The sequence below is a fragment of the Tinamus guttatus genome, unplaced genomic scaffold (genome assembly GCF_059628265.1).
Source record: "Tinamus guttatus ecotype Peru unplaced genomic scaffold, ASM5962826v1 Tinamus_guttatus_pri_ptg000038l, whole genome shotgun sequence".
Lineage (NCBI taxonomy): Eukaryota > Metazoa > Chordata > Aves > Tinamiformes > Tinamidae > Tinamus > Tinamus guttatus.
In genome coordinates this window covers 819660-839311 of record NW_028288572.1, presented here as the reverse complement: position 1 = coordinate 839311, position 19652 = coordinate 819660, and the positions used below count along the sequence as shown (strand labels likewise).

The 19652-nt window shown below is 35.8% G+C and overlaps 1 protein-coding gene across 1 annotated transcript in view; it reads right to left on the bottom strand.

Moving 5' to 3' along the window:
- TRAPPC9 (trafficking protein particle complex subunit 9) overlaps positions 1-19652 on the bottom strand; it is a 359903-nt gene that overhangs the window by 333323 nt on the left and 6928 nt on the right. The window contains exons 3-9 of the mRNA XM_010225586.2: positions 15696-15841; positions 14733-14861; positions 11641-11667; positions 10513-10634; positions 8967-9092; positions 5383-5599; positions 4028-4171 (exon numbers count right to left, since the gene is read on the bottom strand). Coding sequence (XP_010223888.2) covers positions 4028-4171; positions 5383-5599; positions 8967-9092; positions 10513-10634; positions 11641-11667; positions 14733-14861; positions 15696-15841 — 911 coding nt within the window. The remainder of the gene's footprint in view (positions 1-4027; positions 4172-5382; positions 5600-8966; positions 9093-10512; positions 10635-11640; positions 11668-14732; positions 14862-15695; positions 15842-19652) is intronic.

The window sequence follows — 19652 nt, the reverse complement described above, 5'->3', positions numbered from 1 at the left end:
TCTAAAAATACTCCAAGTTCAGGGATGTTTTCCTAAGATCAAGCTCATCACTCCTGTGCAGGAGGCAGAGACCTCCCGCTCCTGCCAGTTGACATGTCGGCCCTCACCTGAAAAGAGCAGTCTTGAAAGGATCAAAGGTTCTGAAAGCCATTTCAGACTTCTCCCACATCCAAGATTATTGACATGCAGTCCCTCATCCTCCAGCTACCAACAACCCTAAGCTGTCAAAGCATCAAAGTGATCTGCACAGTCAACACACGCACGTCCATCACCACTGATCTCGAGGATATGGGAAACCAAAAGAGCATCCAACATAAATTTTGGCAGAAATTCCTCATCAGGGAATAGCACAGGCTGAGAATAAGCAACCGCTGGAAGCTAAGAGGCTTCTACATGCATCAGAAAACAACCTGGAGCCAAACCTACAAACCTCTAAGGTTTGCACAGCATAGATCATCATGTCATAGGATTTTGAAGTGCCAAGTAATAGGCAGTGCTGCAGTTGAGGTAATCTCTTGCCACCACGGAGTTCAGAATCACATCAATGTTATTTAGACAACTAAATGCGCCCCAGAGATATTTCTGAGAACTCAACTCAGGACCTTTGAAAGAAACAAATCAAATCTTTCCTTAGATAAAACAGTTTCCATCATCCCACTGACCATGGCATACAGGAAAGGATGTCAGACACTCCGGCTGATGAGCAGTGTCATGACAAGTTCAGTCTTGCACTGGAGAGCTCATGTGCTTAAAGAAAACCAGGGACTATGGCTGGAATGATGAGGACCTACTCTGCAGAGGTCAGGCTCATATCCAACGGTACCTTGAAGCTCATGATATCCCTTGGAGTTTGCTAGGGCTAAAACAAATTCCTTTCTGACATCAGTAAGAAGTCGAACAAACAAAGATTGCTCAAAATCTTACACTCGGTAAGCAAAGAAGGACTGATAACTTCATCACCAGAACTGGAACAAAAAGTGTATCTCCTTGCCAGAATCTAACAGACACTTTATGATCATGTCTGTGGCTTATTTCTTTTTTTTCTCGGTCACTGCTGTTACTGAAAAGACTAAAGCCATGCACAGAAATGAGAGAAACAGATCCTGTCTCAGAAAGTACTAGAGGATCTTGGTCTCCCCCTCACCCCAAAAATAAAGATACCCAGGATGCTGGGAGCAGATGTAAGGTGGCCTCTGCATGTTTCATGCAAGGCTGAGCCATTATCAACTTAGTTGCTGAATTAATTGCAAGTCCACAAGATGCAGCTCAGCAGAGCTCTCCCAGGGTGAGCCTTTCATCTTAACAAAAATTTATTTTCAGTAGAAAAGAAATAAAACACAACAATCGAAGGACAGGACACTATTAATGCTGGAGCTATTCTAAGAAGCAATGGAAAGTGTACATTATTTCCTAGGTAATAAAACAGAGAAACTTCAAGTATTTTTAGAGGACCAAACACACTCAAAAAAAAAAAAAAAAGAAAGAAAAAAAAACACATTCCTAGCTTCATCACAATACAAATGGTAAGAAAAGCTTCTTCGGAGCACTGAGCCTCGCTAGCAGAAGGAAAATAGCAGGCGTGACACAGCTGGAAACTCAAGGAAAGTCTGGGAGAACCTGGGAGTTGGCAGGGTTGATGCACATGCCCTTTCTAAGCGGAATCTGCACGAGCTTGGATAATAGCTGCTCCCAAGTAATCGGTGTTTAGACAAGCTTTATTAGAGGAGCTAAATCAGAAGTATTTACACACACCACAAATTACAGTCCTTCTAAGTACTGTTGATACTATCAATAAAAATCCACAATATCATTTTTTCAAGTACCCAACCTCACTCAAAACTACTTCAGTGTGAACTGCACACACATTCAAAACACATTATGCAAAAGAGAGGAGTTTAAGTCAAAGCAACTTTGCAACTGCACATTTTAATCCTTTCTAAAGGAGGAATGATTATCAAGGAGTTAGTGCACGATGTTTTGAGATTTCAGATCCTTTATGCTGAATTTGGTACCTCTTTTTGCTAATTAGAAGGCTGCATTTTACATATTTATATAACTAAATAGCTTAATTTCAAATCAGACTCTCAACTTCTATGTTGTTACAACAGTGACTGACATCTCCTGTTCACTTGATGCTACTTTTTTTTATTCAGATTTGCCAGCCTGCTAGTTGAAAATTGTAATTCAAGCAAATAGCTACAAAATTTGTGTTTTCAAATAAATAATGCCATTCAATTGAAATACAAGAAAAAAATGTTTTAAATGCACAGAGATTTTGACAGTGTATCTGTATTCTATAAATAGAATCGAGCAATATAATATTACCCCCCAAGATAGCTATTAAGTCTCATCCTCTTAACTTTGCTTATACTTCAAAGAAAGAAAAAGATTCAGCTACTATTCAAAAACTTTGAAAAACTATTCTTAATATTTGTCCAAAGACACACAAAGACACACAGGATATTACAGTTACCACAAGTCTTGCAAAACTGGAAGCTTTACTTAGTCCTATAATGCCTGAAGATACACAAGATTTTCAACTTTCGTCTGCTTTATATAGAAAAAATCTGAAAATTAGCTAAGGTTTAAGAGGTTCAAAGCTTAATTTCAAATATAAAAACAAACAAGCTCTTTCATTTTAAAATTTCAAGCCTTTTTAGGATTTGGAATTAGCAACACTGTATGTGGACATACATAAATCTTATTTTCAGCCAAACTGTCCATACCTAAAACTATAAAATTTGATCAAAGAGTCCACAAAAACCCAAGTCCCCTGAGACAGCAAAAAATAAAATGAGATAGAAAGATAATTTATTCCAGCTTATCAGTTCCTCTGCAGGTCCTTCTTTTCTCTACAATTGATTAGAGTCACTAAATAAAGTGAATTTACTGGCAACGAAAAAAGCTAAAGCTTGGCAGCAAAGTTCTGTGCTGGACAGTCACCAAGAAGAGACATTTGCCTACAGCTAAAGCAGAAAACAGAGACGGAAGGAAAAAAAAAGAAAAAAAAAATCATTTTACTCCATTTCTCTGTATTCTAAACAAGAAAACAATTAGAAAAAAAATTACGTCTTTTACCTAGGTTTATGGTGAAGCAAAAATATTTTTATAATCTTCCAGCATTGGTTCAATGTTATAATTCTGAACTACACATAAAAAGTTTTTGAAGTTTTTGCTTCATTTTTTCCCAAGAAATAGAACACTAACATCATAATTATCACCTTTTGCTTTCCCAAGTTACCTTGTAAACATTGCTTGTCCTTTCGACTCCCTAAAAAAAGGTTTTCACACAGGTAAGCACCATTTTGACAAGCATTCACAGACAAATTCAGTTAACTGGCATCCAAAGAAATTTTTTAAAAAGAAGGCACTAAAATTTATTACTGAACTAAAAAAAAAAAAAGGGGGAAAGAAAAAAGAAAACATCCAAGGAACTTATTTAATTTCTAGGAACTTAAGGCTCCTATTGCAACTAAACAGTTCCACTGTGTTCAGCTGCTACACCTTCATTGTCCCAAACAAATGAGCAAGGACTGTCCCTCGTCCCCTCGATGACTTTTGCATCCAGACTACTAAGATATTTCATCAGAGAAAGCTCACAGTAGAGTCAGTCTATTCTACAGTGAACTTTTCTAATCTGAATTTCCTAACCAGCTTCAATTCCTCTCAAACTCTCCACTAAAAGCACTTAAGAAGGCTTCTAGTATTTTCAAAAAATAGGTATTTTTTCTCCATCTACATACAAATCAGGCTATCTGCTCATATACCTAAATGTTACAGAGGGAATAAAGCATTAGGGAGTCATTCCAAAGATGGAAAACCTTTAAGAAAGTTTTACATACTACACAACAAGCTCAGGGCAAACTAACCCTGTATAATTGTTGTCTTATTCTTTCTTACCCAATTTTTGGCCTCTCCATTACTTCTCAAATTAAGTATATTACAAAGTCACGCTGCTTCACTATAGCACAGAAGAAAGCACAGATTCTTATTTCTTTTTATTTTATTTTTCCTCTTTAAACCCTACCTTGATCAGAAAGAAAGTCCAGCATGGTCTGGAGAAGGAAAGACAAGTGCCTGACGGACAGAGCAGGATTGCCCATTCTTCTGGAAGCATAAACTAGTTCATGGAGCAAACGCATCTGCACTGCAGCCCATCCTCTGTGAGGTCCTATGGAGGAAACAGAGTATTTACATTTAAAAAAAAAGCTAGAAATTATCAAAAAACATTGTATTTAGTGTTCTTAATATGCAACAATTCTTGTATAAATACATGTAACAATACTTGTATAAAAACCTCCAAATTTAACCTATGGATTACAAAAAAAATCAGAAGTTCCCAAGCTAGTCTTCATCTATTCCATGATAGGTCATAGCCTATTTTACCTCAATATATTCCCTCTTCCTACACAATTTGTATAGTCCATTTGACATTTTCTGCCTCCTCTCACACACCATCTCTTTCCAATAACCATTGAAGTATGACTTGATGCAAAAAATAAATAAATTTTGTCTACACATACAGACAGTTGTCTACAAGCCTGTTGCAGTCCACAGAAATCCCACAAATGATTTAAAATAATTACCTTATATTCAGTTTCAGCTAACATTAACACCAAGCTTTAATTATTAAAAAATGTTCCAAAAGAGCTTACTTAAAGAAGGTCAGCAGACAGCATGTAACTTACAGAAAATGAACACAGTTTTTAACTACAAGAATAGTCATGCATTGTTAAGGGAACTTTTTGCTCTGCTTTTTTAATAGAGGCAATAAAATGGGAACTTAAATGATATACAGCATCTAAAAACTGTTGGAATGCTCTTAACCAAATGTCAGTATTGCAGATAATATCACATCGACTTAATTCGGGGGAAAAAGTGACCTTATGCTAATCATACCAGTACAGATACAGTTGTAGATACATAGGGGGTTTATATATAAATATGTATGTATGTACATGTGTGCATCAATATATAAAAATGCAAGAAAGAACCTTTCATTCTTTGACAAAAAGCCAACAATGAATATAAAAAGAAACACAATTTCTAAGGCACAAGACGAATGCATTTAATTGAAAAATTCTCGAAAATAAAATAAAACTTATTTTGTATTCAGAAATGTATAATCAAACACAAAGAAATAGTTTTAAAACAGATAAAGAGATAATTATTCCCAGCAAGCAGAGGAATAGAGCACTTAGCATTTAGCAGCACTTCTCATCAGAATTTTGGAACTGTTGAAAATAACACCACAAGAACTAAATGTGCTCTACTTGCTGCAACTCATTTCAGGTACAGAAGTTTGTTCTTATTTGAAACATCTCCAGGAACTGAGATTTACAGCAAGCCAGTTGAGTGCTATTCCACCCCTCGAGCACTTACCTTGACTGAAATCTTTCGGATCCAGAGACAGGCTATACCCAGGGAGGGTTTCCAAAAGCAACTTGTAGCAGGCCCTCCAACCAGGTTCTGGTATGCTAGGTGCCACACACTGCATCGCTGCTACCCGCTTGAAAAAAGCCGATTTTCGGTGAAAGCCAATGCGTTCATAGAGCTCAGACAGAATGCTGTACCGCTGGATTTTTTCTTCTTCTGAGAGCTAAAATTTAATAGAGAAAGAGAAAAGGAATGCTTTTATCAAAATCTTAAAGATGATATGAAAGTAAAAAGTAACATGTAAAGAATGTAATAGGTATTTTCCAACTTTATAGAAAGCCAGTGATTTCTCATTCAGCCAGTCTTAGCATCTCCTACTGTGAGGAAAACTTAAGCTTCAAGTCCAACAGCTAACAAGAGCAGAAAACATAAGTCTCCTCATCACTTTTTCTGTCAACAGTATTAACAAATAGAAGGTCAAAACAGTCAATAACAGCTAAACAGTTTTGCATTTTATGGAAGATATTTATTGTGATATCTGTACGTGCAATTAGCACTCAAAAATGCAACACCTCCAAAAAACATTGATGTGCTAAACTAGACCTTTTCAAAGCCTTAACAGTGAACATACTAGTTAATGTTCAAATCTCAGGCTATGAAAATAAGTGATCTGTTTACCCAACTATTTGCACCTCCAACCTTTTAAATTACAAAATACGAATACCATGACTCTAAGCAGATAGCCTACCAGAGAGGAAGAATTTGGCAAAAGGTGAAGTCCAGATCAGCTTAAAGTTGAATTAGACTTGAGAAGAAACTACTGACATGGACTTCTTTGCTTATTCATACCATGGCACAAGACCCAGGTAATCATTCTTTCCTCTCTGGTGTAAATAGCAACCTTGCTTTGAAAACAGCCAAGAAGAAACTTCTGTAGGAAGTCTCAAATTTCCAGGTACTTCAATTCCACATCCCAGCAAGAAGCAATGAGCTCTGAAAGCGAATCAATGCTGACACCTAGTGCACAAAATACAGCGTGCACATCCAAGAGCATTATAAAAGATTTTACGTTACCACAAATTATTTTGAAAAATACCTCAGCAGCTTTAAAGGCATTTAAAATAACAAGCTTCACACTAAAATTGTGCTAATGGAGAAGAAATGGCACTTCTGCAACTCATTCTTTGAGATGGAACATACCCATCAGGGAAGTCTGTGTGTCTAACTCCAACTATTTTAAAGCCTTACAAATTCAAATGACGATCCCAGCCACAGTAATAGCTTTTACAGAGAGAATTAAGAACATAGGTCTTATAAATGAAGTCTAAAAATATACTTTAGTCACTTAAATTCTAACACACCCATAAAAATGGTTTCAAAAGTCACTGCCAATTTTGAAAATACTGATATGCACCCTCCAGAGACCTGCAGAAGGGACCATGACTGTATCTGACACTTCAGATCTTCAAAAGAGACACAGACTAACAGGTGACTTTGTGCAGTTTCAATCTTTTTGCAGCTGAAGTTGCTGTTGGCCACAGAATGAGCAGCACAAAATATACAATGCAAGTATGCAGCTTGTGCATTAAAAAAAAAAGACTAATCCTGTAACAAAAGTTGTCTAAAGGCAATTGCACTAAACTGAAAAGTTCCATGAGTCAAAGACGTTGGAAAGAACGAAAGGCACAAAATGAAGACAGAGAACTTGTTAAGAACAGTTTGGTAGAGTCCCCAGAAGCTATCAGAAAGAAAGGTAGGGGGCTAAGGTTTCTAGCAGGCAGAAAGAAACTTCAATCATTTTTTTCTTTTTTTGCCATTCATGTCATTAAAAGAAAAAAAAAAAAAAGCATAATCAAATAAAAAACCCATGGTAGCAGAGCTGGAAAGGGCATGAGCACACAATCAAATATAGAAGTCAGAAGACCTTAAAAAGTATTAAAACTGTTTCTCAAAGACATAATTCTGTCCATGCATGTGTATCTATGGAAACTAAATGTTTAACATGGAAAGAGAAAAGGGTCGTGATAAAAATTTAGATGAACAAGAATGCTCACTCATAATCGGAACCACTATCAGGGAGGCAACATGTCATTCCTATTTGAATCCATTTTTAATGCTGTTACCTAACTAAATGCCTACGTTTTGCCCACAAAGTTGCTCAAATATTTTTTGTAGATGCAGGAAATTGCTTGTGTTTCCTCAATACAACAAGGAGGAAAAAATTTTGTCTTTTCCCTCAGCCTAAACAGCTCAGTGCTATCAGTATTCAAAAAATTAAAAATAAATAAATAAATAATAAAAGATAATACCATAGATATCCCAAATCAATTGTTTCTGGGAAGCCTGTAGCAGCCATTCTGCAGGCCTTTCCTGGCCTTACAAATCTATAAACATGTAAGGCCTATTAGATGGTGGAAAACACTGAACAGCTGAAGCACAGCATCTGTTCTAGCTGGTTAATTTTCATCTAACTATTAAAGCAAAACAAACTAACAGTTACATCTCTAAAAGCTCTTGTTGTCTAAAAGCCCATCCAAGTAACTGGGCTATTTTTTTTCTCAGGCCTTTTCTAAGTAAGGCTTTCAAGAGGGTAGTTGCTTATTGGATTTTTAATTATTCTTTCCTATATTAAAATAAGCTTCCAGCAATCTTTCTCAATTTTTAAGTGGATGTTACAACTTATTCCCCATAATTGGATGCAAAGATGAGATTTACTACCCTGGAGCTCTCCTATAACCAGAAAACAAGTTATTTTTAGAATGGACAGGAGATAGAGGGTATGGAAAGAAACCTGCATTATCTTTTTATCAGAAGCATACAATTTACCCTTTTGAGGGTTTTTTGTTGTTGATTTTCATTGTGTTGATATTTCTTCTATCTACTTGCAATAGAACTACACAATTCTGTAGCTTGTTTCTTTTTAACTTACAAAAAGATGACTCCTCCTTTAGCCCAAATTCTAAGCACCACTATTATCTGCCTCCCTCCTCTGTACTATAAATCTTGAACAACGGTGAAGATAACTTTCAGTCATTCCACAAGCTATGGGAAATAGATCCCTCAACAGTGGAAGGATTTATCTTCCTCATATTTCTCACATTTGTGCTTTCTAGAAGCAAATTTTCAAGCAGATGAATGAGATGTTGTCCATCTTGAAACCTGGCTGATCCATTGTCATCAGGTGTTAACAAGTTTAACTAGTATCCTAATAAACATGCTCAACAAAAACAGTTCACAAAGCTGCTTCAAATTAGAAAGGAAAATAACCAAGTCTTTGCTCCTGCCCTCAAACGAGAAGGTTCAGACATTTTTTCTCCTCTACATGTTCTGTCTACACAAGAGAGAAGGGACAAAAAAATCTCCAATCTCAAATAAAGTCCTAATGTTTTTACATGAGCTCTGAATACTTCTTTTTAACTACACTCAGAGATGTGAAAATCCTTAGAAGTAAAGTCCTGGTGAGGAAGTAAAGTGGTGGTGAGGAAGCTAGTGGCACAGAAAAAGAACTTGATTTTCCTGAATCTACTTTCATGCTTTTAGTACAGTATCTTACATGAGAACAGAAAAATAATTGGACTTTCTGCACTGACCTGACGAAGGTTGATATAAACTGCGTTCTGAAGAAACTCAGAAGCTTCCATGCTCCTTTTCTGTATTGCAAGGACTCTCACAGCCTTTACACAGGCTTCCAGTTCAATCACACCAGCATTCTTGTACTTGAACAGAGAAAGAAATAAAAATAATAATATTAAATAATAATAAAAATATTAAAGAATGGCAACTACTATAGTACTTGTCAAGATTTCTTTTCAGCACACAAGTGAGTTGTCACATCTCCTAAAGCTGGCAATCCCTGAATGCTACTGACTATACCATTAAACATACACCCAAGTTAAGGTATGATGAATTATTATGCAAAACAACAGTTTTCAATATCTTCACTCAGTTTTCACTATTTTAAAGGAACAGCAGAGCTTCACTGCTGAATCACAGCATAAGAGATACATAAGATAAAAGGCATTAATATACAGGTCATTTTTGTAATAACACTTCAGCATTCTAAGCACTTGCCTTTACTATTTATTACAAAATACCTGAAATAGCATAGGAAGCAATAGTAACAGAACTCTAGTTTTCCTGCTACAAATCTATCCTTAGTTAAAACACTATCATTGATTACAAATGAATTACAAATCATTCTCATTTTTCTAATACACAGTCGGCAATATTATCTCTAAAGGAAAATTTCAGTTACACTAACTGAAGAGTAAGAGAGGAAACAATGTATACACATTGATCTGTTTGAGCTCAGACAATAAATGGAGACAATTTTCTAGACAAGCAATCTGATCTCATTATTTCCTCAGATTATACTGATATTGGACATTTGGGTATGCCTACCACTTATGTAAGTTAAACTCTGTTGAAGTGTTCATCATGTCCAAAATTTAACGTGGGAAATAAGGCGCAGAGTGAAATAAAAGAGCAATTTTCCACAGAATTACAATTATATATTTCTTGTGTATTTGAGATAGCAGCAAAAAAAAATGTTTAAAAGTCTATGAAGGTTTCTTAAGCTCAGTGATAAGTCTTAAGCAGATCAATAAAAAGGGTCCTTGGTTATTTGTAAGTGAAGGCAGAGAAGCACAGTTGTTACTTGGAGAGAGCACAACAGATATTATACTCCCACAATGGATAATATTTTAAACAAAATATGAATAACTTGGCTTAAACTAAGCCCAATAACTACTCTTAAAAAAATATGTTCTTTCTAGACACACAACTTATCATTATGTTAACACAAGAAGTTGAATATATAGTGGAGAATTACTGTGGCATTGAAGGATATATTATTTATTTGAAACCATTCCTAAAACCTTTGCTGTTCATTGCATCTGATCATAAATTAATTGATGTGCACAACATATCTTTTGGGCACATTTGGAGAATCTCTCTTTGTTACAACCATGGAAATGACATATCATTATTTTCACAACGTTATCATATAAAATACCCCTATTTCTTCCTTTACCTTATTTGTACTTTTTTGTACATGCTTTAAAACACCCTCTGAAACCCAAGGCACAACATTTCATTACCTACAAGAAATTTAGTGTTAAAACTAAGGAGGACTACCTTGCTGTAATAAGAAATGGCTTCTTTATATTTATCTATGATGTCCTCAGGACTAAGGCAATTCTTGGCACGTCCTATCTCAGCGCTGGTATCTGCATTGATACCATTTGAAGTCAGGGCCCCTAAAACAGAAGAGGAGAAGAAATGAGCAGAAGTACTTTGAGTTAGTATTAAATATCTAAGAAAAAAAATAGAACATGCTGTAGGTGTTATCAAAGTATATACAAAGAATAAAGAGAGAAACCAGGCCATATCTAGAAAACAAGTGATCTCATTTGCTATGCTTTTCACTAAGCTCTCTTAATAAAGAAAACAAACGAGAAATGAATTCAATCATAAAACAACAAACAAGAAATAACTTTATACTTATTAAAATACAAATATATTCATAATATTTACACTAATCTGTATATTTGGACAATGAAAAAATATTACATTGTTAAAATTAGAGACAAATTTGAATATCTGCTTTTAATCTTTCATTAGTTTTCATTTACTGACAAACTGTATTCCCAGAGGACACATATAAAAGAAATTGTGCAGTATGTTATTATAAACTAATTAATGGAACAGTAACCTCCTCTTCCAACACAATCACTTAAAGCAAATACTTCTATTCCTGATCTCCAACCCCAGACAACTACTAAACTATTAAAAAAAAAAAAACACACACACACACTCCCCTGAGGCCAGTAAAATAAGAAATTGCATTTCATATATAGTAAAGAAAACGAGAAAGAGACAGAGAGGTTTACAGACATAAGGCATGAGAATATGACATAGAACACACAAAAAAAAAAAAATCTGGGGTATTGCACAGAACATAACGATTTTAACCTTTGAATGCAAATTTATTGCAGAATTACCATAATAAAACACATACAAAGACCTGTAAAGATTCTATATCCTTTTAGATGTTTGTAACAAAGTCCATGCCTAACTTTCTACTATAATTTATTTCTCCAAGATGTTTCTCTGCTAAGATGGCAAAGAAACCTTTATGTTCCGGAGCTGGTCCAAGCTCTTAGAACAGTTATGGTTAACAACTACTGTAAAAGCTGCTTTTTACTCCCTTTGTGCTACTAATAAAGAGAAAAGACTTTGGAAACATGCATGAAAAAAATGTACCTGGATCAATGAGAACTTCTTGTGCCCCTAAAAGGAGGAACAAAAATGATTTTTTTTCAGCCTTCAATACAGCCAACACAATAAGCTCTTATAATATAGTTTATAACTATCATCAGGCTTCAACAAAATAATAAAATGTATTAGAATCAGCATTCCTATATTGAAGGACTGCCAAATACATAAGTAATCACCATATGTTAAATCTAATTTTGTTAAAAAAAAAAAGAAAGAAAAATTCTTCTAACATTATAATCAATTTTAAGGCAAATCAACATAAAATGACTAATTTTTCATGATGTATTTTAAAGTCAAATCCTTTCTGTTTTTTAATCCTTTTCTTTTTTCTTGTTTTAATCAGCAAGTTTCTATGACAGTCCACTTACTATATTTCAATAAGCAGGTCCTACGGCTCTTACATCTCTGTATGGGAGCTCGTGTAATCTACACAACACTCTAGAGAAATCCTTTCAAACAGCTGTAACCAATGTATCCCTTACAATTGTCATTAATTTCACTCCATGATTTTTTTTTTTTTTTTTTTTTATGATTTGAATATGGCCTACTCAACAAGACAGGCTATTTACAGCAGAGGGTTGACAGGACTGTTGGAGACAAACTGGTTTAATTGGAACTTTTTTTGTTGTTGTAACAACTTTTTACTATTAGAAAGATCATGCAGGCAAGTGGTTCAGGTGGAAAAAACAAGGCTACACATCTACCTTACTCAGGCAGATATTTTAAATGTGATGTTATTGACTAATTCTCTTGTAAATGAACTACTCCTGCATAGAGACACATCTTCTAGGGAGTTTCAAAAGGAAGTGAATGGTTCACCACCAAAAACCACACGATATTCTGCTGGCTGCAAGTAACTGTGAAATATGACATTACGATTCTGCTCAGCAGAAAAGTAACACCTCCCTTTTCTTAAAGTTGTGTTTTATGCTATAGAAAGAGAGACAGTGTTAATGTTTCTCTCCCCAGATTTTTTTTTTTTTAACAAAGCAGCTACCACACCATTTGCTGAGTAGCCTGATCCTGCGTGATAGCCAAAATATTGCCAATGGGTAGAAGCCACAAGAGACTCAAGAGGAACAGGGTTTTTTTGGCTAGGTCTAGGCACAAGGGGCATAACAAGAAGAGGCTGAAGTTACATGTGCTAGAGGAGGTGTAACTCCAGGCATAGCAGGAAGATACAAAGATATCTATCACATCTATACTCCTTAAAAGCAGGTGTGAGTTGAAAAATAAGTTCCAAGTATATCTAGACGGAGGTAGAATTTGGAAATCCAAGAACTTTTTAAGATCCGTGCTGACTCTACAGAGAGCTATACTGGATTTAGTTCCCTAGGTTAAATCCTGTCCCTACAATATTAGTCATATCAAGATAACTGCATAAACAAGCTTGCAATTTTGGAAAAAGGGTTTTAATGAAAGGCATTGCAGAATCAGCAAAAGGCAATGAAAAGAATCTTTCAGAAGATAGAGGAGAATGACTTCACTATCCTTTGGGCTAGACATTGGAGGTCAACATTTCAGATATCAAAACATTAAAAGGTCATAACTAGAGGAACGGAACAGTAGGAACGGAACATGCAGTAACGCTTCTATCTGAAAGGAACAAATAAAATAATCAATTTGTCATCATTTTATTAATGTTTGGTTCCTAGTTTCTCAAAAAATCTTGTCAAACAGTGCTTACGGTTTTAAAGCAGGGTGCATTAACAAGCTTGCAGACTACCGGTGACAGAATGACTCTGAGCTACAAAACAACTTACCAATAAAAGCAATTATATACCCAAAATATGTTTTATTCAATTATTTTTACAGATGGAATTTATTTTTACATCTTCTACTAAAAAGGAGAACACTTTAGCAAAGAAGAGATTACCACATATACAGTTAAATATTTGCTGAAAAGTGGGGAAAGGTTCATAACTGGGTGACATTATACCGTAACAGCCTACATAAAAACACTCATAGGTCAGAAGATGAAATGAACAGACTTTAATACCTATACACTGTATGTATACATGGTATTTTCTCCTGAAATAAGGCAATTATAATTGTTGACCCCCAAATTATCTGGGGTTAAAGCACATCTTTTTTATTAAAGATGCCACAAAGAATTTCATTACTAGGTTGTGATTTATATATGAATAAACTTTGGGCCTTTCTAAATGAAGGAATTATTTTTAATCACACCACACACCAAAGAGTATTTATATCAGCAGTCAAACTCAGCTTCTATTTGTTTCAATACTGTACAGCAACCTAACTATGTGAGAAACCGTCGTTGAGCTGGGTTAGACCCAGCTGGACTGGGTCTGTCCAGCCTACTAGCCTAACTCCCATGAAGCAGACAAAAACAAAGCCAGCTTTTATGATATGTCTCCTGGCCTGCAGTCATTTGGAGCTCCCACTTTCTGAGGCAGTTTTCCCATATTTGAGAAATCAAAAATAGATATTTCTTCCATGAATCCTACCCAGCCCATCCTAGAAGCCACCTTAACTTTCAGTTTTCATTTTTTTCCCCACAACTGTTATTTCTCCTAATAATTCCTACATGTGTTAAGCAGGCCATCTCCAATGTCATATCAGTACCGTGTAATTATTACATTAGTGATGCAATGTAAGAGTCTATAAAAAGCATGCTGAATCTTAAGAACAGTGCTCATTTATGGGTATATTTTGTTAAACAAAACTATTTGTTAAATGCTGGCTTTGCAACAGTGAAACACGTCAGCATAACTATACCTAACCTTTCCTTCTCACACGCGCAGCTCTTTCACACCATGTGTGTTTTCTGAAAACTGTCCGCATTTCCTGGATCAAAATTCAACTGATACTAAACTGAAACTAAATCAGATGAAGTAATATTGATCCAAATCTTTACAACTCTGTGTAAAGCACACATGCTGACATTAGCCTCAGAAAAATCATTAATGTAAAAATTTCTGAAAGAAATATATCTCTAGTTTGCTTCAGTTCATTCTGTTATGTATAAAATTTTACTAAAAGTAGAAAGTGGGGAGGATATTGCCATTACTGAACATGTACAAAACGGAACAGAAATGGACTCCAGCACTTACCTGGTCTGTGCCTGTTGCCCGCCTCAGCAGAAAGAGAACCTCCTTGTGCCCTACGAGTTCCAGCTTTACCTCCAGTACCACCAGGGTAATGGTAGATGACTGATGCTGAGCACAGTCCTTCGAGAGCAGCTGGAGATTAAAGAACCAAGAGGTGAGTAGAATCAATTCATTAAAATGAAGTGTCATGTAGTAGAGTCAGTGTATTTACATGAACATGCAGCATATTTCAGCAGGGAACCTAGTGACAAAGAGCAGACTATAAAGAAAATCCTTCTGGAAGCCACTTCCAAGTACATAAAGGACAATAGGGTGACTAGGACCAGCAAACATGGATTTTTAGAGGATAAGTAATTCCTCATCAACCTCACTACCTTCTACAATGAGATGACTGACTCAGCAAACAATGGACACTGTGTACCTTGATTTTAGCGAGGCCTTTGATGTGATCTCCCATAGCACCCTTATAGCCAAATTGATGAGATATGATTTGCAAAGTGAACCATCAAGTCAGGGGAAGATTTTTTGGACTAAGAGCCTCAAAGAATGAGACCAGCAGTAAAAAGTCCAACTGCTTGCCAGTTGCTACTGATGTCCCTCGAGGTCAATACTGGGACCTATATGCTTTAGTACCTTTATTAACAGTTTGATTGATTGCATAGAGCTCATTTTCAACAAGTTCACAAATTATATGAAATTCTGGGGGGGGGAGAAAGGGCATATTCCTGCTCTTTTCATGCCCTGCACAAGTAGATACGTTTTCCTTTCCTGCTTGAAGAAACCTGAGCAACTTAAATCTTTTTTTTAAAATTTTGCTTTAATTCTTAGTCACTCTTGACATTCAGAGTTTGATCACCTAAAATTGTTCCTCCTTTTCATAGTACAGAAAGAATGTTATAGACGACAGTTGGATTTCTTTGATTTTAGCAAATAACTACTTGATCCACTATCATCAATTAATCCTACCTCCAAGCCACAGAAAGTCATTTACAGACCGCAGAAGTTCCACAGCCATGTGATAATGCACTAAGGAATCCTGTAACATTCCAGCTTGCAAACACAGGTCACCAACATGTTTCCGCATCCGGCCTTGACAACGCTTCTTATAGTGTCTGCAAAATAAAAGACAGAGTTTATAATTACTTCCAGGAAACATCTATTTGAGATAATACTTAACCTTTTTACTTTCCTCCTTTAGAATGTATCAGCACTAATTTACTCTCTAGGCAAGCATCCAGCATGACTCTAACCAGCATAATACACAAAAGATTCAATGTTCTGCGGAGATATAGAGAAAATCAGTCCAGCTTATATTTTTGGCTATATAATATTAACATACACAGTCAGACAAAGTTCAGAGATTGTTCTTCAGAATGCTTTAATAATATTTAATAATGGCAAAACTTAAATAAAAATATACTAATAAAAACTAAAGAACTGGTAAAGTCTGTGAAGCAGTATTATCTCCTTAGAAATACCATGGCATAGTAATAAATAAGATAATACTTTTATTTTGAAGGGATAATTAGTGGAAGAATTGATCAAGCCTGCAACTACTTTTCACTTTTCTTCCTACTCCACACTTAGAGACTCATTCTGACCACCATCATTTCTGTCAAAAAATGACAGGTTTCTGTTTCTACTCCTGTTTATTCAAACAGCACCACCAATGCAGCTCCTTTTCTAGCCCAACCAAAATGAACAGACAAGTAAAGTAAGGCCTTACTGAAATATTAAACAGACACTTTCATGCAACTGGAAAGGCAATAAAGCACAGCGTATTCATTTTTTTCCTTTAGATTTTAAGGCATAAAGGCTAGGAGAGATGAGAACAATGAAAACATTTATATTAACTACATGTTACTGGGTTTTACTGAAGATAAGCATCAAGTTCTAATGTTGGCCCCTACATTCAACCATGAAATAATGCCTTATTTTTTGAACTTAGTTCAAACAAAAAAAAAAAAAAAAGGAAAAAAGAAGAAAAAAAACTTATCAAGAGGTTAAGACAAAAAAGACTGATCATGGCTCAGTCCGGGAACAAAAATTCACAGGTAAGTTATATGGAAAAACATGCAATCTCATATTTCAAAATCAAGTAGAAAAGCAATCAGAACAGTATTACAAGTCATCAAGAAGTATGTCTCCTATTGCTTCTATATAGCAAAAAGTGGCAAATAAATCCTATAAATCCATATATATATATATATATATTTATATATAGCTACTTCTCTAACACATCATATTCATAACTAATATGATGAAGAGGGCAACACCTAAAATTACAAAGACTGTTTTCTTTATCTTTCAGGTATGTTAAGAAATTGCATTATTTCTTATCTCTGTTTTTTCCAATCAGATTGGAGTTAATGAATCTGTTCTAAGCAAAAACCAATAAAATATAAAGCGAAAACTAAAGCTGTTCTGCACAAACTAAGAACACCAAATCTTAACAAGACTTCAATATAAGCTTCGGCTTTTAGAGAAATACAGTTGGTCAAAATGTTGTTTTATAATCTTTTTTTTTATAAATCTTGCAAATCAGCAATCTTGCAATCTTTTTAATCTTGTAAACAATTTATATTCTCCTAAACCACTCTGATTTAAATCAGGGCTTTGTTAGTCTCTGCAGTTTAAAAGGCAAGGAAGCTTGTAAATGTTAAAATTTGAATTTTTAATTTATGGACAAACTGCATTCCTTATTCTGGCCAAATTGTCATATTATATATTTTAGTGCATACAAAATGATTTTTATTCATTACCATTCTAATTCTCTATCCTGGTATTAATTACTATATCAGTTTTTCATCATGATCTGTAACAGGTCCTTTTCTTTTTTTCCCCCCCTCCAAATATTAGTATCACAGACAAGAAACAAAGATTCTGAGTAGCTGAAAGGTTATATAATATTTATTTTGAAGAATCTCCCATCCATATTTCAAATGAGATCATTTCACAGTTTATAGTGGCAGCAATCAACAGGCTAGTAGCAACATTTAAAAATATAATAGGAAAATTTAGAGACCCAAGTGAAGAGCTCAAAATATCCAAGGCAAACCAAACAGATTTTATTTTCTAATTCCCAGACTGCATCAATTACTATTTTCTGCTTAATTTTATTCCTGCTTTTTGTACTTAACTGGAAGAATATTTTAAAGAAAGTTCTTTTAAATAAAAACTACTCAAAAAAAAAAGATCAGAATATATCTTAATAACATCATTAAACTTACATGAGATAAGCTAGAAAATTTTTAGAGCAACTAATATTTTCCAGATTGAGTATTTTTAAGTTCTTACATCTACATTCTAAAGTGTAAGTCCTACAGCAAAAGAAGAATAGAGCTAGACTCCTCAACTGGAATCTCATATCAGAAGTGCTTCAGTCACACACCACCAACTCTTCCTAACCAGTATCTAATGCTACTAAACACTAAAAAGTCAAGTCGCAGGCCTGTGGCCAGTGGTCGAGTTGAGTCTAGTTGGAGGCCTACGGCCAGTGTGTGTCCCAGAGGTCAGTACTGGGTCCAGTGCTGTTCAACTTGTTCATCAATGACTTGGACGAGGGCACAGAGTGCACCCTCAGCAAACTGGCGGACGATACCAAACAGGGAGGAGTGGCCGACACTCCTGAGGGCTGTGCTGCCATTCAGAGAGACCTAGACAGGATGGAGAGTTGGGCAGAGAGGAACCTCATGAGGTTCAAGGACAAGTGCGGGGTCCTGCACCTGAGGAGGAATAACCCCAGCACCAGTACAGATTAGGGGTTGATCTGCTGGAAAGCAACTCCATGGAGAGGGGTTTGGGCAGACAACAAGTTACCCATGAGTCAGCAATGTGCCCTTGTGGCCAAGAAGACCAATGGGATCCTGGCTGCATCAGGAGAATTGTTGCCAGCAGGTGGAGAGAGGGGATCCTGCCCCTCTCCTCAGCTCTGGTGAGGCCGCACCTTGAGCATTCGGTGCAGTTCTGGGCTCCCCAGTACAAGAGGGACATGGAGCTTCTACACAGGGTTCAGCAGAGAGCAACCAAGATGATTAAGGGTCTGGAGCATCTATCTTATGAGGAAAGACTAAAAGAGATGGGCCTGTTTAGCCTGGAGAAGACTGAGAGGAGATCTGATCGATATGTTCAAGTACCTGAGGGGTGAATGTAGGCAGGATGGGGCCAAACTCTTCTGGGTGGTGGCCAGTGACAGAACAAGGGGTAATGGGTACAAGCTGAAATGCAGGAAGATCCATCTCCATGTGAGGAAGAACTTATTTCCTGTGAGGGTGACAGAGCCCTGAAACAGGCTGCCCAGAGAGGTTGTGGGGGGTTGGACTAGATGACCTCTAGGGGTCCCTTCCAAACTCAACCATTCTGGGATTCTGTGATAACATTTCTCTCTCAGAACCTCTCCCTCTTTACAAGCTAAAACATAAGTTATTTTTGATTATAAGGATGTTAACTATTCATCATTCAAAGGCTGGATTCATTCTAGACTCTTAAATGGGGTGCCAAGATAGGAGCTACATCCTATACTCTTTGCAAAGCCTTCACCATCCTCCTTGAGAATACTTCCCCAACGATTATAGAGGAAACTTGCACTGCACAACTGCGTAAATTGTATTTTAATATAGCAATCACAATCATGACAATAAATTCAAATATGCTGGTTTTCAACTAATGCACGTGTGTCTGAAGAGATGAAAAGCTAAGATTTCTTTAAAACTAAACCTATAAACAGGAAAGCTCAAATTATATTTGGGAAACTTGTTTCAGAAAAATCATGCCTACAAAATCATGTCTTAACAATATGGCTTAATGAAGTAATTAATTATGACTTAACCAATTATTGAATCAATCATTTAATGTATAGTATATTCAATGCAAAAAAAAAACCACACAGGCTGACCCTCCTATGATAAAAATATGATCATTCAT